Source organism: Natator depressus, chromosome 6 (genome assembly GCF_965152275.1).
Source record: "Natator depressus isolate rNatDep1 chromosome 6, rNatDep2.hap1, whole genome shotgun sequence".
NCBI lineage: Eukaryota > Metazoa > Chordata > Testudines > Cheloniidae > Natator > Natator depressus.
The window spans coordinates 72,551,321-72,573,478 of NC_134239.1; the positions used below are offsets into that span (position 1 = coordinate 72,551,321).

General features: G+C 41.1%; 1 protein-coding gene across 1 annotated transcript in view; it reads right to left on the reverse strand.

Annotated features, from left to right (window-relative positions):
• Window positions 1-6,975: 6,975 nt before the first annotated feature.
• BUB1B (BUB1 mitotic checkpoint serine/threonine kinase B) overlaps window positions 6,976-22,158 on the reverse strand; it is a 38,185-nt gene continuing 23,002 nt past the window's right edge. Inside the window, exons 16-23 of the mRNA XM_074955707.1 lie at window positions 21,976-22,154; window positions 17,498-17,641; window positions 16,449-16,561; window positions 16,017-16,178; window positions 14,773-14,915; window positions 13,141-13,312; window positions 12,454-12,560; window positions 6,976-7,523 (exon numbers count right to left, since the gene is read on the reverse strand). Of these exons, the coding sequence (XP_074811808.1) occupies window positions 7,334-7,523; window positions 12,454-12,560; window positions 13,141-13,312; window positions 14,773-14,915; window positions 16,017-16,178; window positions 16,449-16,561; window positions 17,498-17,641; window positions 21,976-22,154 (1,210 nt within the window). The 3' untranslated portion in view covers window positions 6,976-7,333. The remainder of the gene's footprint in view (window positions 7,524-12,453; window positions 12,561-13,140; window positions 13,313-14,772; window positions 14,916-16,016; window positions 16,179-16,448; window positions 16,562-17,497; window positions 17,642-21,975; window positions 22,155-22,158) is intronic.

Below are 22,158 nucleotides of genomic sequence, written 5' to 3' on the forward strand. Positions count from 1 at the left end.
TGATGCTCCCTGATACCTCAGTTCCTTTCACTACTTCCTCAGTCAGGATTTTAAAGAACTCTGAATAAAAGAGAAGGTGAGCAGGGGAGTGGGAATATGCAGAATTCATCTTAAAGAACTCTGGTTACAAGCAAGTAACCTCCAGCTTTTCTTCAAGTACCTTCTGCGTATTCCTACTCCTGGGATGGTTTGGCAAGCAGTACCCCATGACTAGATGGTGGAGCATAGACAGCCTCATTCCCCAACTTAGAAAAGCATCCAGTGTGGACTAAGCGTCTCTATCCTCCAAAGTAAAAAATAGAGACACTTCACATTCTATGTGGTTGTGAAGAGTTCTATGTCCAGAAACCCACACAGGATGAAAGTGTTTTATATCACCGACTCCTTTAGAGACCATACATGTAATTGTAGGAGATCTCTGATGACATGATCTACTATGTTGTCCTTGCCCGCTAAATGCAGGACAATTGGGATGATAGTGTAGTGGATACACTAATTCCATATAGCTATTGCTTCCTTGCACAGCTGGGATGAGTGAGCTCCTTCCTGCTTGTTTAGGTAGTGCCCACTGCAACCATGTTGTCTGTGATGACCTGCACTGCTTTGTCCTGAATGTGAAATAGGAAATATTTAAGAGCTAGGGAGACAACTCAACTCTGGTACATTCATATATAGTGCCTTTCTTAGAAAATGTCAATGATCTCAAACGGATAGACTGTTCAGATACACTCTCCACCCATTCTTGGAAGCATACTAAGCTAAGGCACTACTAAGCAAAGGATCAGATCTAAACAGGTTTGTGCCCATGTGCTGTTGTGGTTGGAAGGAAGTGAGATGACAGGGAGTGCTATGCTGACACTCCCTTTTATAGCTACACTCTCAGAATGGAGGGGTAAGAGGTGTGAGTGAGTGTTCTAACAGCACTACTATGAGAAGGTTCCCTTATGTAGGCTGCACATCCCATGAATGGAAATATGCAGAGGACATGCAAAGAACCACCACAATTAAGAGGGCCAGTCTAGTTTCATTGACCAAACTGAGTCACATGCAAAATATAAACAGACAGTGTAATGGATGAAAAGTAAATTTTACAATTGGTTTTAGCTTTAGTCTAAAAATGAGACTAGTAACCCACCTAATTTTTTTTAAAGGTTTTTATCTTTACTGTATCCCTACAATTAAGATAGCAAAAATTCAGTGGTGCTGATGAATAGACTGTGCTCATACAAAAAGACAATTATTGTACAGTTTGGTAAATGAAACTCAATAGGTAGGAAATGGAAAAATAAGGAACCAATTAATAGTTAGAGATATAAAATTGTTGTCTTAGAGGGAATAATGTCTCTCTATTGAACTCAAAACCTTTTTACCACACAGACTCAAATAAGTACCAGTATTTGTGATATCCAGAATGTGTCTCTTTTAAAACAATAGAAAGCTGCCTCTAGTAGATTTATCCAAACAAGTACTCATTGAGGCCCTGATCCTGCTAAGTCTTAAATGTGTGTAAAGTTACACAGGTTCTTAAATCTTTGCAGGATTGAGGCCTGAGAGAACAATGAGCATAGCGGTCGCCTTTGGTTCTTGGCTTGAAATGATTTTACTGATCACCTTCGTATATTTCATATGTATATACGTATATTTCGTATATTCTTACAATTTAGTCAACCGAATTAAATTAAGTTAGCAACAGGTAAAGGTATTTTAAATTTTTACTGAATAGACTACTGGAGTTACAAGAATCTATAACAGAGTGTATACAATTACATCATTCTATAAAAAGAAACTGTACATATGTGACATGGGATTTTATGCATCAACCCTCATAAAATGCCATCTCCTTATCCATCAATAGAATTTATATACTAGGCAACGATTTAGGTAACATAGGCGAATAGGCACTGAGCCTAGTTTTCCTAACCTTTTCTAAAGCTTGTTTGGTAACTAAACTGATTTATTCCATAATACCAAGCACGGCCACACCTGACAAAGTACCAAGCAATAGCTGCATGTTTCTGCTGCTGAATTGCTTCATTACCTTATACTCCTAAATCTACTGAAGGTCTCAAACACCAATGCTTTTAGATCACTGAGTTTGTGCATATGACAGAGGGACAGAATTTGCAGCTTTATCAAGATCTGAGTTTTTGGTGTGTGTATTACACACTTGAACTATACAATCTCTTTTCAAACCATGCAATAGATGAGTACTACTAGCTAAACAAGATTTTTGTGTTTGAAGGCTTCTGGGATATGAAGCATTAACAATCTAGTTTCTGGGGTTGCTTGCAGGCTGTCTTTGAAAAGATCCATTTCAGTGCTCTTATAAGCAAACTTTCTGTTAGACGATTTCTAAGCTCTCCCACCCTGTTGGCTTAATACAGCTCCTTTTAATCTCTTTTCTGTTCTGCTCCTCAGTAACTGTCCATGTTTTTACTCATTCATACTGAGATTATCAGTTGGAAGTCATAAATACATAATACCATACTGGGATTTTCTGCAATATTTGTATGTTGGCAAGCTAATCTTTTCAACATCATTTCACCTGGTTGCAAATACAAGGATATAACCTTGATAGGTCCTAGAAAGGGTGAAAGCAGCACCTTTTAACTCAGTTGCAACTGCCTAAATTTAGGACCAACTCTTAAACAATAGCTGAGCAGATTCAGAGCACAGAGTCCAAATCAGTTTTCAAGAGGAAGCAACAGCTGCAAGACAGCTAGCTCAGCGAGATGGTATCGAGACCGTGGCAGTCATGTAGTTTCAAGGACCTTACTAAAGCATCAAAGTTCCAGGAAAGAAAAAACATCCTTGTGGTTTTAAATACTGAAGTTATTTTGTACTCTTTCTTAAAGACTTGGCACCAGCTCTTTAAAGCCTTGTTCAAATCCACCAAAGAAGAAAGTTTTGAAGAACAGTTTTTGCCTTGCAATAACAGTTGGAGGTGTTTTGTCTATGTGGATCCCACTTATGGGGCATATATGCTTTAGGCACTCTCGACTGGAATCTTTTGAACTGCAGTGCCTATCGGGGCTGTGCCTGCCTCTGCCTGTCCTTGTGCCCTCCCACTAAGGACATGAAGGGTAGAATGGCTCCAATTTAGTTCCCTCATTAATTCAGAATCACTGCAAAGAGGGACTCTGAAGGAACAGGGATGGAGGGTGGGTCATGGGATCCACATGGACAAAACGTCTCAGAGAACCATGATTACTGAGGAGTAAATGTTTTCTTCAGTCTTTGTCTATGTGGATCCCACTTTGGGTGACTAGCTAGCAGTTCCCTAATTAACAAAGGGGTTGAGCTACAATTAGCTAAATATGGACTGCAAAAGTGCTCTCCTGAATTTGGTCGCCAAACTCGTCACCAAATCCAGGGCATAATGCTTGATAAAAGTATGGTCTGAGCTCCAAGTGGCTGCCCTGCAGATCTCTGATACAGGAATATTTCTTCAGCATGCTGCAGAAGCTGACTGGGCTCTCATTGAGGAATAGCTGGGAGCACATTGCAATGCATTGAGTGATCTATTTGAAGAACTGCTAGGAAGGGATGGCTTATCCTTTCACAGCCTTCCCTAATATGGCAAACAGGATGATTTCCTGAATAGCCTTGTCTTGCCTAAGTAATAAAGGAAGGCTCTGGAGGCATCTAAAGGAGCTTGGGTTTCTCCAGGTTTGTGTGTGATTTGGGAAAGAAAATAGGGAGTTTGGTTTGAGTGGAAAAAAAACAAATACTATCTTGGTGAGGAATGTGGTCTCAGCATCATCTTATTCCTGTGGAAGACAGTTTGAAGGGGGAGGGAGGGAAATTGATGTTTGCCATTAGTACTTGAATTTCACAAACTCTCCTGGCTGAGGCGATAACCATCACGAAGGCAGTTTTGCTTGCAATATGCAGAAGTGCACTTAGAGAAGAGATCAAAGAGGGACTCCATAAAGGCCCAGGAAGAACTACAGTAAGGTTTCAGGATGGGGGAGGTTCCTGAACAGGGAGAGGCATCAGCCAATTCTTTTAGAAATTTAAAAAAAAAGTCAGATGAGAACACACTGTATACATTTGAATAAGAGGGTGGCAAGATGAAATGGCATCTAAATTGAGGTTGATAGAACTGATGGTGAAGCCTAATAGCTAGAGCTGGAGGATGTAATCCAGAATCTCGGGGATAGAAGCTTGCAATGAGTCAAGACCTTGTGAAGCCCAGGCGGAAAAATCTCTTCCACTTTGATCTGCATCAGGATCTCTGTGGAACAACCCCCCTGTTGTGCTCAGCCAGCCAAATTCTAGGTCGTCAGATATGAAGTTTGGGTGAAGAATTTGTCTTTAATTCTGATAGAGTAAATCTTGCAGATTGGGTAGAGAAGTTGGCAGCTGTGTAAAAAAAAGCCGGAATGTACCCAGGAATTACTTTGTGAGAGAACAAACAGCCTAAATGCTCCTCTAACATCAATTCCTTAGTCAGAGATTAGGGCTTCTGCTTCCCTTTGGGCTCTGGCTGATTCCTGCATGCAATATGGTACAAGTTTATAGTGGACATGTACCTAGGCTGCTCCCTAGGGCTGTCTCCCAACCCAATAGTTCAGGTTCTATGCCTGCTGCATTCCTGCAGTATCAACACATGTCCTTTCCCTGACCCTGTGAAGTCTCCTCAGTAGCATTCCCAACCTCTAAAGGAGAAGAGCTGGCAGCAGGAAGTAAGGGTGGGATTTCCTGCTTACCAACCAGCACAGTGGAAGGGGAAACCTAGCGTCTATCTGTCCAACCTCTAACTAATCAGGGCTCTGCGGGTAGGGCCGGCATTAACAGCACTGCTACAGACATGTGGAGTAAGGATTCAGCATGAGAAATCCACTTGTCATTGCCCTTTCCACCATTGCAAATAATTCCATAGCACTAACCTGTTATGTCAAACACTTATTATATTGCTGAAAGACTTCGGGAAGTATAACAAGAAAGCTATGTGTAAATATATAACTTTATCATTGGCTAGCAAGGTAAACAGAAAAATGCATTAGTTAACTAGAATTTAATATACTACTATTCCAAATGCAATGTTTTGTAGGCTGCTCAAAATTTCTTCATATTGAAGAGTTCCAACTCACCTTCTGGTACTTAGCACAAATTCACTTGGACTATTCACTTGGACTATATTCAGCCTAGTAAATTCAATAAAGAAAATTTGTTTCTTAGTATTCCACCTATTGGCACAAAGTGCCCACACAAGAGCACAACTGTCTGAGGCCAGCAGTATATTTGTGGTATATAAAAATCAATCTAATGAACAAGTGAAAATATTAAGATATTTATTGTAAAGTAAGCTAAGAAGCAGACAATTGCAACGGCTAGACTCTCAGGCAGACAACAACTTACTTTTCTGCAAACTCCTCAAAGGAATTTTGCCAATTTTAAGGAATACTTTTGGAGGGCTTTTAAAGAGTCAAAAATGTTACTGATTTTCCAATAAACTCAAACATTAGCATTGCTTCCATCAGCCTGTACTTACTGTGCAAAACCACAGACCACACAGAAGTGTTCAGATTCTGAAATTTTACCACAAATTTACCAGATCCAATGGATGACTTCTACTTATGCAACCTTTCATCCAAGGGCCTCAAATCAGTTAAGCCTTACATCACATATATGCGCCTTGAGTGTGGCGGGGAAAGAGGAAGAGGAAGAGCGGTATCGTGAAATGAGTGACAGTGTCAATGACTTAGTTAAGATCATATAACGAGTCAGTCAGTGGTAGAAATGGAAATAGACCCACAATCACTTTGAACACTATTTCACTTTCATGTGCAGCATACAATTCGTAGCTGGAGAACCCAACACATTACATTAAATCTCTCCCACGGAGTAGTAGACTAATTTACTTAACTAGGTTAGCATTAAGATGATTCCAATTCGGCTTGGTACTATTTTTTTATTAGATTTTGAGGTCTTCACCTCACAGAGAAGGGTGGGACAGAACAAGGAATGAAGGAGAATGGTTGTGTCAGATTTACATTGTATGTTATTTTCCTGGGGTTATGAGTCAACTTTGCAACTCTAGTTGGAGGCCAATGGCATTAGTCACCAGTTTGCACATACTATTGAAGTATTTAGGTGGAAAAAATTTATTCTTGCTGAGTGTGGCCAGACTGATCCACCTCCAATTCAGAGTCCTGAATCCTTGATTTGGACATTGGCCATTTTCTGCTATCTGATCCACTCAAGATCAAAACACAACTGAGACCTTGGCCTCAGCGCCAGTCAAATGGGTCCTAAGTACTTCCAATCCCCAGGAGTTTGAGGCAGTCATCATAGTACTTTTAACTACTGGTGGTGAAAGACAGAACATGCCAGGATAGGTGCATCACCAAGACACCACAGATCAACAATAGGGCTGGCTCAAAGCAAGAGAGCACCAGTTTTGCCAGTGATGCCTTGGAGGCTGAGCAGGGCTCATACCTGCAAGGGGAGGGGTGGGGGGTGGAGGAGCAGACCCAATGGAGCCAAGTGCCAAAGCAATAGCTGCAATGTCCAGGGAAGAGCAAAACATTTTAAAAGGAAACCTAACCATGAACTATATTAACTTTTAGATCATGGTAGGCCTCATTTTGCTGGGCATTCTACAAACATGATGAGAAGGAAGTGAGGCTGCTTTATAATAATTCATGAATTCTGTATTTTAACTTGGTTAGTGGGATGTTTACTATATGTGAGGCATTTCTTCTATTTCAATGATCCATGAGTGTTTCCGACTGGGATATCAGCTCAAGTTAAAAAATCCCTGGATGGTTGTAAAAGCCACCCAAAGGATAGCTATATGCATCTAGTAAAACCATGAACAATCCCCCAATTAGTCAGAAATGTCACTCAGACTCAGTCCTATGACTCCAGAAACCAAGTCAAATACGTTCTGAAGGCCACTTGGCAGTAAAATTTCACGAGACAGAGTTGCTTACAAAAACATAGGTTTATTACTTAAGCAGTGATTAACAGCATGTGTAGAGAACAGAACAAAAAAACAGGACAAAGGTGGAGGAACTCATGAATGTGCTTTTGGTATTAAAACATACATTTAGCAGTCATACATGAGGCTGGCTGGCATAGAACAGTTTGGTAAAGAAAATGGGTAAAACATCTTCTATACATATCTAGTTAGTGCACCAGGTTTAAGAGACATCTAGATATTATATAGAACTTGTTAAATGTTTATTATGAGTTAAAGTATTGAAGAAACAGTTGCAACCAATTTCCACATTTAGCACTGAAGATATATTGCATACCCAGTATTAACAGCAAATTCCCCCTGAGATGGGTAAAAAGGGGCGGCTGGTTGCCCTTCTACATGGGATCAGAGGAAGTTCTTCAAGCTGAAAGTTTCTTCCAGTTTCGCTAAGGCACCACAAAACCATTCTTGCACAGAGCTGTTAAACATGCCACTCATTTCCTCTCTTAGTTCCCTCAGCATAGGCACTGTGGACTTACCATCTGCATTCAGAATCCTCCTAAAGAATTTATTCCACAAATCACTGTCAACAGTCCTAAAAACATACAAAACAGTTTTCAATGAGAACAGCATCCACCCAAATGACAGCTCCATCACGATTCCTGCTTCAATTCAGCTCTGCAAGCCCTGTGGAGGCTTGGCAGTCTAAAATAATATTCAGCTCCACTCTCCAATGAGCTTGCGTAAGGAAAAAGTGAGGGGTGCTGTGAAGCTTGTATATGCAGGCTCTTTACCCTTCACAAATGGACTTACGTGCAGGAACTAGACAGAGCCAACCTTAGCATTTCTGTGCATGCCAATGAAACAGAACTTTCACCACCACCTACCCCAAAATATCTAACACCTATTTACCATTTTACGTAGGGCTAGCCTGAGGATTTTGGAAAAAGGTTAGCAAGGTAATTCCTTGACGCATCACCAAACTTGGCAGATCCCTTTCATGGAGACAGGCTGGATGTGGATATTGAAGACCCTTAAAATATTCCCCAGCTCTCAGTAACAGGAGCAGCAGAGCCCAGCTAGGTCTCTGTATGATTACCAGCATTTAAAAGAGAGAGCTTTGCAAGGGACAACTGTCCAAATAAGCTAATGGCTTGGTTGCTGCTAGAAGCCTCCATTCTGCCCATCTACCAGAACAATGTGTGTGCATTCTACGCAGCCAATTGTCTGTGAAACACTAGCTGTCAACTCCCCTATGGGGTAATTTCCTCATATGTAAAATAGATATTAAAAACAAAAACAAAAGGCTGAGTGACTTTACTAAGGCCAAGAAGGATCAGTGCAGAGCTGTAATTCAAATAAAGGAATCCTTTGCTTCTCAGTCTTGTGAGGAAGTATAATGTTTTTTTATCCCCATGAGTCCCCCACAACATGCTATAAAAATTCAAGGGCCCAGCGGGGAGGGGGGGGGGGAGAAGGAGGGAGGGAGGGAGGGGAGAGAAGAGGAATGAGCCCCCTGAAAAACTTAGAGCCCCAGTTAAGAACTGCACTACAGAATGCTGCCTCATGTGAAGCATTTCTTCCTTCAAGCTAGAAATTACATTGGCTGTTCAAAGGAGACGGCTCAGCTGCAAGCAGCTGGCTAGAAGAGAGTTTACAGCAGCAGCAGTCTGAACAGCACTAGGTCATGCAACTGTGAATTGATATGGGGTCTTCTAAAACAAAAAAATCCCCCCCCCCCCCAAAAAAAATCTATAGGCAGACTGAGCCCAGTAGGTAGGGCTGAGGAGATTAGATAACTTGGGATCTTTAGAAAAAGATCAGTGGCAAACATTCTACCCTAATGATCCATTTAACAGGTTTACATGACAACCAATATCAGCCTAGACATTTCCAGTTTCCCAGAATCCCATAGTGGGAGGACATGGTACACACAATTCTGTGAGATTCATGGGCCTCAGAGATAAGTTCCAGAACTAGAAATGCAATTGAAAGATGCTTTTAATAAAAACAGCACCAACTGTGCTTACCATAAGGGCAGGAGATTTTAGTATGTTAATAGTCAGTTCAAGGGATTCTTAAAGATGACAGGAGAAGAAATGGTTTCAAGCCTATAACTCCTTATCTAGATAAACACTCTAGCAAAATAATAGATTCCAGCTTTTCCCATACCTTTGTTACCAAATCAAGTCAGCAAGTTAGGAATTCAAGTTGTCTAAGTTTTTAGAGATTTCTACTTTATGTTTCAATCTCATCTTTCCTCCAAGTCTAAATTCTGCATGTGGTCCTGGAATTCCAAACATCTCTGTACTTTGAGAAAGTAGCTCCATCAACTCAACATTTTTATCACCAGTCACTCACCCATTTATTCAGCCCAAAATTTTCTTTATCAAAATAGCTCTCACAGTGAATTTTTAAAAGAGAACTAAACTCTGAGATCTTGCAGGACCAAGGTATCCAGCATTCATCACAAGCTTTTGTGTAAGTAAGTAATTTTCCCCTTTTACTTCCTACTCCCCTACATGCCCAGAGCACTTTTCCAGGAAAACAATCCTCTAATTATTCCTCTCAAGTAGGTTCTAAAACCACTTATGGCACCTTTGGTAGGCAGGACAGAATAATGCCTTCTTCCTCAAAAAGCCACATGCAACTGGTAAAAAAGCACTAGCATAAGCTCTCTCCTCACAGGAATTACAAGTATCACTACCACAATGCTCCTGACCCATGCTTGAATGGGCACATGGGACCATACTGAACACTGATCAATATCCCTCTGCTGAAACTTACTAAATGGAAGTTTTTCCATCTGTGCAATACCTTCTGAGGGCAAAGGGTCCCTGCAGTGGGAAACTGGTGTTGTCAACAGCAGTCTGCAACCATAGAATGTGTTGAATGGCCCAAATAACCAGAGAAAGACTTACACAGTCTGTATGCAAGAGCAGGACACACTAAAAGCTGAATCTGCCTTCTTTGGCAGATCCTAATATCCAGACTCACTGCAGATTCCTCACTCCCACACTATGAGCCACACTCCTGAAGGTATGCTGCTGCTACTGATTTAATATTTCATGTTAAAAATATACAGTTATATTAGTATGGTTTAAAAAAATATTACTGTAATTCTTGTTCTTGGAAGATACATAAATGCAACAGAGCACTTGTCCACAAGTCTCTCATGGCAGGTCAGATTTAATTAGCTCAAAGACCTGAACTGCCAGAATGTCTGACAGCAGAGAGCAAAAAAGTCAACCTGCATCAATGATTCAGTCAGTAACTCCCTTTTGGTTTCTTTTGAAACTAAAACACTCAAAGAAGTGAATTCCTCTCCACCTGAAGGAGCAGTGGGTGGGTAAGTGGCACCCATAGGTCCACAGTATGTCTCTCTCTTCAGAGAACAAGAATTCCAAGTAATAGTCTCATATGAAAACTGGTGCAATAAATTGCCACTCAAGATAAAATAACTTCAAGAGTACAATGTGAAAACACTAACACAATATATAGGAAAACAGAAGAAGTGTTTGAAATGTATCAATCTATTGACAAATCACTATATACAAAGTAAAGAAAAAACTTTTTTTCTGCTGTACAACTCAAAGGACATTTTTCAATGTACACTAAGAGGCATCACAAAACAGAATCTAGGTGGCTAGAGGCAACTCCCAACCTGTGAACAGGTACTGCAGTTCCTGTAGACTACATATCAATTGGCATGACAATACTGCATCTAAGCAATGGTTGTATAAACATATGCAGAAGCCCAAGACATAACTGATGCAATGAGCAAAGATGTACTTTCAGAACAGAGAAAGTGGGCAGATGAAGGAATAGCAGTCTGCCCACAGAAGTAACTTCTCCAAACTAGTCATTAAAATAATGTCCGGGAGAATGAGATATTAGGAGGGGGAAACTCAGTTCACCAAAATTTGTGGCATACTGGTATGAATGGCTACCTCTAGTCATCTTTGGAGTGCCCTTTGAAGATGCCCAGAAAAGGACACAATCAAGGTATAGCAGAAAAAATCCTTTCTGGATCCATTTTAGTGGAAAAAGTCAAGAATTCCAAGTGGATAGCTGCTTATCAGCAAGATCTGTAGAGGAGATAGTAGAATCTAAGGAAAAAATTAGATTTAGACATCAGGCAATAATTTAAGTGTACACTTCAGTTACAGAAAATATTGTTCTGTTGCTGATTAGTTACAAGCAGTGGCAGTAGGGACATTAAGTCTTCTGCCCACCTGTGCCCAATTCTCATTAATAATTTCTAAAGCAGCAGGGAGATGAGAAAAAGGGAACAACCATTACTGGTGGCGCTACAGAAACAGAAAAAAAGAAACTTTGGGTCAAGTTGAAATTCAAACCCCAGACACGAGGAGGTCCAAATAAAGAAGACTCACTGTGAGCTGGGCACTGTGCATGAGGATCTATAGCTCCTCAATGCTGATTAATTCATCTAATTCTTTGAAGGGTCAGATGGATTAGGATTCCACCAAAGGTCGGAGACCAAACAGTGACAAACTAGATGCCCACAGCATGGGAAACAAACTGTGTGTCTAATAGTAACCACGCCCAATGTAGGAGGAGCAGGACAAGTCACTGAAGAACACAGACTAAAGAAAAACCATTATGGACTTTAGTTCAAAATGTTGAGAAATCTCTACTCAGAGACAGTACCTAGGCAGGAAACCATAGCTGATGCAGAAGACTGGAAGTGACAGCCTGGGACCAGCTCCAATGCCCATAAGACTGAATGGCTGGCTCAGCAAGTTGGAAACTCCCCTGAAGGATTGAAGGCCTTAGCATAAGCTGCCCCTTTCCCAAGACACTTGACTACAGGAGGTGATGAGGAAAGCAGGTTCTTGCTGCCTGGAAGTTAACAGGTTAGTGTGCAAAGGGGAGCTGCCCATGCAACCTTAATTCTGCCCCTTTTGTGTATGCATGATGCAATCTTTAAATTTAATTATACTATTTCCCACCCTGACAAGACCCCTGAATCAGTCTCTTTCATCCTGCCCCACACTACAGCATAGCACACAGCACAGTGTGAAAAGCTGAAAAATGAAATGGTTACAACACAGAATCATGCCCACTTATTAATGTGTAATCCCCTCCTGCCTCCCCAGCTCCAAATTTGCCTGCTGACTCAGAGGGAGTCTAAGACGGTGTAACTCATATTAAGAGGACAGAAAAGGGGTATAAAATTATGTAACAAATTAGGCCACACTCTAATTTACACATTCTTTCAGCTCTTTGGTGAATAAGTTACTAATGTGTGAGGGAGTCTAAAGTATAAGGGGGTGTAAATAGATGTAAGGGAGTCAAGAAAGCATCAATGAGTCTATCTAGTTCTATTACAATAAACAAGTCCACTAGATTCGAAACTGAATTCTCAATATAATGTAGCACTACTGTTACCAACTAACAGCATTGAATTTATGCTCCAGCTTTGACAAAAGCTGCAAGACAGAGGTGAGGGAGAAAGCTACAGCTGTCTTTACCTACCCAGAGATTCCTGATGAAACACTTACTTGGAGAAATTCTGACTGATTTTCCAGAGGGAATCTTCTTGATAAACCTGGAGGTGCTCCCCAAACAGCATCAAATGCACTATTTCTGCAATACCAACCAAGTCTACCTGAAACCACAACAATCAGTGTTAGAAAACTGCTTCTGCTGATCTCTGCAGCCATTTCGCCATTCCTCCACATCCATTCAATACAGCACAAAAGCATTTTTAATAGCAATAGTGCCACTAGAGATGTCCTACAACACCTTCTGTACCCATTAACCCTGTATTGTGGCGTTTGTGAGGATTTTCCAGCAAGCTAAATTAAGCTAATCAAAGGAAAGCAAAGCGAACTACTATAGGAAGCCAAATCCTTGTTTAGCATTTCAGATTGAGACACAGTCTAGCCATTTATAATGAACTCTAACTGTCAGATGAATGTAGGTACACAACTGCCCCAAATTAACAATGCCAGTTTCTTCAGCTAATGTAGAATACACAGGGTCCAGCTGAAGGGTTTTTGTTGAAGAGTTATGGCAGTTGTGAAAGATGTTGCTTAATTAGATAAGATCTATAAACACAGGACACATATCCAACAACATTCAGCCTAAAATATTAACTTTCTCAGTCTCCATCTCGTTTCTTCAGATAAGGAAGACACTTGCCAAGGGGCATTCATAGCAATCACCCTGGGTTAATATGTACTTACCTGATAAGGAAGAGAGCACTTGGCTAGGATCTGTTGTCCATGCTGGGTCTGAGCTATTGGGAAGCTGCTGAGTAAACTCACTCTAGGCTGCAACCTCACATCCAGGCTGTAAGAGAAGTCCACTATCTTCAAAGCAGTGGTAATCTCATTATTAGCAAATGGATCACAGATCCTAAGGAAAGAATTCCAAGGAAACATAAAAGACAAAGAAGCAGTACAATTTCCTTTTATTATCTTGTGCTGCAGGTAAGAATCTTAGCCATGCCAATGGCTCCCTCTAACGGTTAGTTTAGGAATGGCTACTAAAAAAGGCTCACGCTGGTAATATTGCAAAAAGAAAAGGAGTACTTGTGGCACCTTAGAGACTAACCAATTTATTTGAGCATAAGCTTTCGTGAGCTACAGCTCACTTCATCGGATGCAGCTGTAGCTCACGAAAGCTTATGCTCAAATAAATTGGTTAGTCTCTAAGGTGCCACAAGTACTCCTTTTCTTTTTGCGAATACAGACTAACACGGCTGCTACTCTGAAAACTTTATTAGTGTAGCTCCAGAGTTACTTCAATGTGTTGGTGAGCCTATTCAGGATTTATGCTAATGCAGAGATCATTATCTGCAACCAAAAAAAAAAAAAAAAAAAGTTCCACCAGTTCACAGGTGAACTTGTGTTTAGGCAAGGACATAATCCTAAAGAAGTTGGGGAGGAGAGAAAGGGACAAGGACTGAGGTAGCTTGTATGAGTCATTATAAAAGTACAGATGTTGCTCCTTAGCTCCCTGCTTCTGAGTTTCACGTGGGATCTAGACAGCAAGGCCATTGAGGGGGATGAGCTGAGCAATGTGCAAGAAAGCGACCTCAGAAACAATGTGAAGGAGCTATACATTTGGAAAGAGAGGCTTCCTCCATCAAGAGCCCAAGGAGGAAAACTGATGTCCTCTGAATCAATGTCTGCATACTACAGTGGCACAGTTTACAGCTCTGCTGCTGTAGCATTGTGGTGTAGGTACTTCCTACATCAGTGGAAGGGGTTTTTCCACTGACATAGGTAAATCCACCTCTCCGAGAGGCTGGTAGTCAGGTCAACGGAAGAATTCTTCCACTGACCTAGCTGCATCTATGTGGTGGTTAGGTCAACCTAACTATATTGCACTATGCGCAAAATTTTTCACACCGCTGAGCGATGTAGCTAGGTTAATCTAATTTTAGGTGTAGGCCAGGCTTTAGAAGCTGGCTGCAAAGAGAACTGACTAATCTATTTCCAGACTAGAATATTCATGTTTTTAAACCTCAGCCTTCTACATTTCTTTTCAGATATTTAATCTCAATGGCAAGTTACTTTACTTCCACATATTTGATTTGTTGTAGCGTTCTAATACATTTGTATGTGAACTTGCTAATTTTAAAATAGTAACTATATAATGGAGTATTTTCTTCAGGAATACCCCCTTCCTCCATATATGCCTTTTATAGATTTCCACATCAACTTTCCGAGCCTGCTGCCCTCCTACTCCTGAAATAGTGAGCCATGTCACTATTCACCTGCATAGGAGAAAGGGAGTTACAACAGCACAAGGCTCAGGACAGAGCTTGAATATAATGCATTTTTCCAGGTCTCTGAAAAGAGGCTACCAACCTGTCTCCCAGGAAGAGAGCCTCTGGACACAAGTTTCCATGGACAATCTCTGCTTTGTGTAGCTTCTGCACCACATCCAGGATATTGTAAACAACCAGCATAATCACTTCCTCAGGGATGTCTTTACAGCACTGGATCATATCCTGAAGACAGAGAGAACAAATATAAACCACTGAGGAACCATTCTTCTGCCAAGAGACAGAGCAGCAGACAGGAACAATCCTATGATACAAGCTTTCACTTTTTCTAGACAGCTCTAAGGAGAAGCCAGGAAGCTTCTCCAGTTCAGCCCTCCTTGGTCAGACACATACATGATCAGTTTTCCAACCAGACAACAAACCCAGCAGACTTTAAGTGACTGCAAAAGTTCCCAGCAGACTCTACTGATAAATAGCTGAAGAATCTGTATGGAAAAAAGTTTCATTGAAGGCTGAAGTTGGCCTTTATTTTTTAAGCCCTGTATATGCTAAAGCTCAAACTGTGTAAGTCAAAACTGAATTTAAACATGCGCCCTTCCAGCAAGATGCTAACGTTACTCCCCCCAGCCAGAGCAGACTGGAAATCTAGTTGAGAGTTCTCAGGGCTGCAGTTAAAAGACCTGGATGACACTAGTTCTGGGGGGTGGGGTGGTGATTCATGCCTCAAGTCACTACTGATGCCTCTAGCGACCAAAAAGTTTTAGGCCACATCTACACAGGGACATTCAGGAAAGTTAAGGAAAGGTCAACTAAAGGCATGAAATTAATGTGCATAAATTAAAGTGTGATAAACCTTTGTGTAGATGCTCTCATTCAGGAGCAAAGTGGCCTTTGCAGGGTTAAGCTACAGCAAAACCCCTGGCCACTTTACTTCTGAATGAGAGCATCCACCCAAGAGTTTAACACACACTTTAATTTATGCACATTAGCGTCACACCTTTAGCTGACCTGGCCTTTACTTTCCTGAGTGTCCCTATGTAGGCAAGCCCTTTGAAGTTGTGGAACTCCTTGTCTCATACTGAGAAGCACAAAACCCAGGAGTGAGAATGCTGCTTAGATACCACCTTTATAAACTAAGAATCTTTATAGCAAACATACTTCTTGCTAACATACATCAAAATTGCATTTAGATAGGGCCCTATGTTTAATCTAACATTCCAGGCCCCTTGAATCTGCTTCACATCCAGCAAGAACCAACATCTCTAACTGCTAGTATCTATGCTACAGTTCATCTTCCTATATCGTACATAGATTGTTTGCACTGACCCAGAGAGTAAAGCGATTTATCTCCCTATGCAGAATAGCACAGCCATCCAGGTATAAGAAACAGCTGCAGTTCTCACTGAAGCTTTGGTCAAAGTCAGTACTCAGACGCTCCTGCAACTGGAGTGCGATATAGAAATCCCAAGGCACAGGCTGAGAATACACCTATAAAAAAGTACATTTAAAAAAAAAAAGTTATTATTGGAGTAAACCTAAATGCTTATCCTCACATACAGCTCAGGAAGCTCTTCCCATTTTACTGAGAAATCAGACTACACAGGGCCAGAACTGCTATTCTATTGAAAGAGCAAGGTGCAAGATCTTAAATAATTCTATACTCCAAATTCATTCAACTGCCATGACCAGATTTTACCCTGATGAGCTGATAGTTTTAACTCTTTAAGGTTCAGGTGTGCATATGGTGACAAGTCTTACCTTTATTGCAAACCCCTTTGCATCCAGTTCGGCAAAGCTGGGTAGAATACCAAAGAACATCTTGTAGTCTTCATTGGTCCAGTATTCCCGTTTGATGCAGTAAATCTCATTCCCTATTGTGAATGTTTACGTTTAGAAGAGATCACAGGAAGTACATATATGGAGAATGTGACAAATTTCTGTATCATCTTTATGAAAAACATGCGTATTGGTTTCCCCACTCACTTTTGAGTTTTGACCTAATGGGACTGAAGAGATTGGCCCGAGACTGGTGTTGGCCATATAGGCATATCTGGGTTGGTGTGAAAAAACTGAACATATGAATGGGAGTTACAATGGAAGACCAGTGACAGGACATTAACCAAGAAAGGAAGGAAAAAAAAAACAAAAAAAACACATCTGAAGACACTCTTCCAAGCTCTAATTATGATGATTTGGGTTGTCTAAACTGTATTTATAATTCTGCTGCCCAGTGAAGTGGGAGAGATTTGAATCCTGGATGCTTGGGCAAGAAAGGCAGTTTGAACTGCCAGCAGAGACATGCACATATGTTTTGCTTTTTCATTCGAATTTAAGGACGCTAAAATACTGTATTGCAGTTGACTAATAAATATTGGCTTATTTTGAAAAGTGCCTTGCATTGCTGAAAATATCTGCTGGTTGCATAGCTCCAAACAGGGATAAGCCTCTGATAGGAGTCTAAACTCATTTAGACCTGCTGGAGGAGCAATGGTGACAAAGAGGTGCTGAAGCCAGAGGGCCCAGTCTAGAGCTGTGGGTCTCTCTCTCGCAAAAAAGTGGGGGTGTAGAGGCTAGTGATAATGGGGCACTCTTCCAGAGAGACTGCACAAAGGACAGAAGCAAGCTTGCCCTTTGGATCCGTGGCATGTCCAAAGTAAGATCTCTGGAGGCAACATGCTATCACATTAACTGCAATATCTAACTGCCAGGTTATTTTTCAAAATTTACAGTTTGGAGTCCACTCTGAAGGAAAAAACCTAAGCCAGTTTGAATAGAATGCCAGCACACTAGGGTCTCTTACTGCTTACCCAGCTCTATTTCTTTCTCCAGCTCCATCACAGGCAAGGGCCCATTCTCTGAACAAAAACCTGGAGAATTACTCAATGAATCTGGCAGAGGGTCCAACAGCCTTCTGCGCTGCTCTGCACTCCACAACATTTGAGGTGGGTCATCTAGAAACAAAAAAGTAAGAGTTACAGATAGGCAGGATTCAGATGTGGATTCCATCTGTGAAGCCAGCATGTGTGATTAGATTAGCATGTGGATATCATGAGACCTTGCTTGTATTCCCATTCTGCTACTGATCTTCTGCAGTATCACTTTGGGCAAGTCCATTAACCTTACTTATGGTTTCTTCTTTTGCTAAGTTTTTACAGAGTAACATTTACTCACCTTTGAAGATACTTTCAGATTCTGGGATGAAAGGTACTGAATAAGTGCAGACCATTTAAATTAAGACTTAGTCAAGTTTTGTACTTCTTAAAAACCAAGATTTAAACTAGTGGGTATTTGGATTTAGGTGTATTTATCTGAACACTACAAAATCCAGTCAGGACATGTTCCAGTTTTGACCCATTTCTAGAGTAGATCAAATTTGTGAATTTTTTACTCAAAGACTTACTGGGAATGTAACCCCTCTTCCAGACCATGACAAAATTAAAAGGTTACAGATGAACTCATCCAGCCACATTTACCCATAACAGCGTTAATCAGCTTATAGTAAAGTTGGGGCCACTAAACCACTTTGAATGGTCACAAATAAGGCTACGTTTTAGTCACGGGTATTTTTAGTAAAAGTCAGGGGTAGTAAACAAAAATTCAGGGCCCGTGACCCGTCCATGACTTTTACTAAAAATACCAGTGAATAAAACTTGGGGTGGGGGGCTCCTGGGTACTGGGGGAGGGCAGCCCAGGTGCTGGGGGTGGGGGAGAAGCTCCCTACCTGGCTCCACGCCTTCCCCCTCCCCCCAGCAGCAGCAGAGCTTGGATGTAGGAGGGGGCAGGGGCACGCAACAGGGTGAGGTGGGCAATGGGAGCTACACATACAATATAATGGGGGCTAATTTAGCTACAACTAATCAGGAAAGAGATCTTGGAGTCATCGTGGATAGTTCTCTGAAGATGGCCACGCAGTTTGCAGCGGCAGTCAAAAAAGCAGACAGGATGTTAGGAATCATTAAAAAAGGGACAGAGAATATTTTATTGCCCTTATATAAATCCATGTACACCCACATTTTGAATACTGCGTACAGATGTGGTCTCCTCATCTCTAAAAAGATATACTGGCATTAGAAAAGGTTCACAGAAGGGCAACTAAAATGATTAGGGGTTTGGAACGGGTCCCATATGAGGGGAGATTAAAGAGACTAGGACTTTTCATCTTGGAAAAGAGGAGACTAAGGGGGGATATGATAGAGGTATATAAAATCATGAGTGGTGTGGAGAAAGTGAATAAGGAAAAGTTATTTACTTGTTTCCATAAGATAAGAACTAGGGGCCACCAAATGAAATTAATGGGCAGCAGGTTTAAAACAAATAAAAGGAAGTTGTTCTTCACACAGCTCACAGTCAACCTGTGGAACTCCTTGCCTGAGGAGGTTGTGAAGGCTAGGACTAAAACAGGGTTTAAAAGAACTAGATAAATTCATGGAGGTTAAGTCCATTAATGGCTATTAGCCAGGATGGGTAAGGAATGGTGTCCCTAGCCTCCGTTTGTCAGAGGGTGGAGATGGATGGCAGGAGAGAGACTACTTGATCATTACCTGTTAGGTTCACTCCCTTTGGGGCACCTGGCATTGGCCACCGTCGGTAAACAGGATACTGGGCTGGATGGACCTTTGGTCTGACCCAGTATGGCCATTCTTATGAGCCTCCGCCTTGCCTAGCAGCTGAGCGAGGGGGATGTCGCCGCTTCTGGGGAGCCCCCCACGTAAGTGCCGCCCAGAGCCCCAACCCCCTGCCAAACCCAAACTCTGCTGCTGGGGGGAAAGGGGAGGGCCACAGTGGCTTTAGACTGCCCCAGCAGCTGCCGGTGCACCTGGAACAGTGGCTGCTTGAGTCTTAGTCATGAATCTTGACATTTTCCATTCTACAGTGCAAGTATACAGGAGAAGTGCAAAGATATGGGCTGAGATTCCTCTACCCACTGCTATTTACTGGAATATAAAGAGTAAATTCTGAAGGAAAAAAAAAAGTCTATTCAATAGTTCTATTTAGCTGAAAGAGAAATAGTTTTGAAACTGTTTGAGAGAACGATGGAGAGAAAAATTGACCACCTGTAATTAGGAATAGTTCTATACAACAGAAGAACTAGACAGAACTAGACGGTTTTGAATACAGTTGTCTTTCCTGATAATCATGCATTGCCACACAGATCCAAACGGCCTCTGAAACATTAGACTTCAGAAGGGCATTTAATATTTTCCAGTGCTCTACTGAGCTCACTGGCACCAATTCTAATTTATGCTTCCAAAAACAAACAAACAATCTTTGATCACTCTGAAATTAGAGTGTCATGAAGAAAACTATTGAGGCCCAATTTTATAGGAGTATTAAACTTCTATGGAAATGATTGTGTTTTTATTCAATAACTATTCAGCAATTAGTATAATTCAGGAGCTACCACACCTCAGTCATTTGGAGTAAAATTCACCTTTTGTACCTTCATTATAAGGCAGTTTTTCCAGTGGAAGATATAAAGATTTAGGCTCTGATCCTGCATACTGAATGTGCATGGATGAGCCCGTGCGCCAATTCAGAACCCCCGACTTCACCAGGGATTCCACACAAGTGGAAAGAACTGCTTGTGTGAATCTAATTTGTGAGTCTAATTTGCAGGACTGTGGCTTAAAACAGTATCTAGCTTTAAATTCCCAAGCAAGCCTTGCAACCTTTGCATTCCTGTTAATGTAAGTACAAAGGATTTCCTTACAAAAAGATTGGTATTTCATGGATCCATTTGAAACATTTCAAAAATATCTTATCTTGACAGGATTCTTTTCCCATCCACACTTTCATCTCACATCCTGGGGATACCTTTTAAACAGTGATGCCTAATTCTAGAAACGGACAGTTATCACAAAAGGCTTACTGGGAACAGATTTTAGGTATGCCTACGCTACAGTTAAAACCTGCAACTGGCCTGTGCCAACTGACTTAGGCTAAGGAGCTGTTTAATTGAGGCATAGATGTTCGGGCTTGGGCTGGAACACTGGCTCAGAGACCCCACCAAACGTACCCTAAATGACCTATGCTAATGAAGGATCATTCCCAGTTTACAACTTAGTATGCTAGTAAATTTACTATCCACTAACTGAAGGGTAACAGTCAACGTACATGCTTCTTCCTGAAATTAAATGGGAGATATGGATGCTCAACACTACAAAATATAGCCACTTAATATGGATTTAGGTACATAGCTATACATACCCACAATATCGCAAATTTTGGCTTATTACAACATATGAGATTACTCTGACTCTAGAAGAAAAGTGTAGTTGTAGACATGTTAGTCCCAGGATATACAAGAGATAAGGTGGATGAGGTAATATCTTTTAGTGGCCCAACTTCTATTGGTGGGGGCAGGGGAAGAGAGAGAAGATTTCGAGCCACACAGAGCTCTTCTTCAGGTCTGGGAAAGGTACCTGAAGAAGAGCTCTGTGTGGCTCGAAAGCTTGTCTCTCTCACCAAATAGAAGTTGGGCCACTGAAAGATATTACCTTATTCACCTTGTCTATAGAAGAAAAATTTCTTTCAATTACTGCAGCCATTTCGACTAGAAGAGGAAAGCAATCGAAGTGACTCTATACAATCAGTCCTCATAGTTTGCGTTTTCCACACCAACAAGGGAGGAAAAACATTCAGAAAACAGGAAGTTGTGATTGTAAAAGCAAAAAAAAGTTGAAGCAGAACTTAAAGGGCAAGTTTAAGGCATTTCCAAAATCTGTTTAGATTTCAAGTTGGATGATGGCCTTTTCAATATCCCAAACTATGACACTGACTACTTTCCTGAGAAGACTGTTCTGCACCCAAAAAGATCTTCCTGTAAGGAAGCTTTCCCTGCCATTCAAGCTAATGGTTGTCTACAGAGAGTTATTCCAGACTAAAAATGTCCACACAAGGAGTTAATCAGGAATAGTTAATGTGCTTTAAATTTAGACCCTACCTTATTCTGAATTAGTTTTCGTGTGTAGAAGAGCCCTAATTTTTCCAATTTCTTAATTTCATCCAATTATATTCCATTATATTACCTTAAATGATCCCTCTATCCATTTAATATTAACATCCTTCAAATTTGTTTTATTTATATCCCTCACACTGTTGCTTAGCCTAGTTATAAGACAGGATATCACAGCTCACTGCATAGACTTAAGCATATAAAACCATAAAGCCAATGAGACATTTACACAAAGTACAGAAGAATACAGGACATACATACTGAAGAGTCTGCAACTGAGCTCAAATCTAAGACACGTTGTCTCAAGTGAAATTCAGACTTGGTACTTACTAGTAGTGTCTTCACTGCCTCCAGTGTCACTAGCCATTTCAACAGGCAGGCTCTGAGCCAATTCCAGTTTCTCAGGAATATGCAGGTATTTAATAGTGGAGATGTGTGTAAGAGAGGAGGCTGAGGAAACAGATGAACCAGAGGAACGGGTGTCTTCCTGACTTGCTTCCATAATTGGGCTGT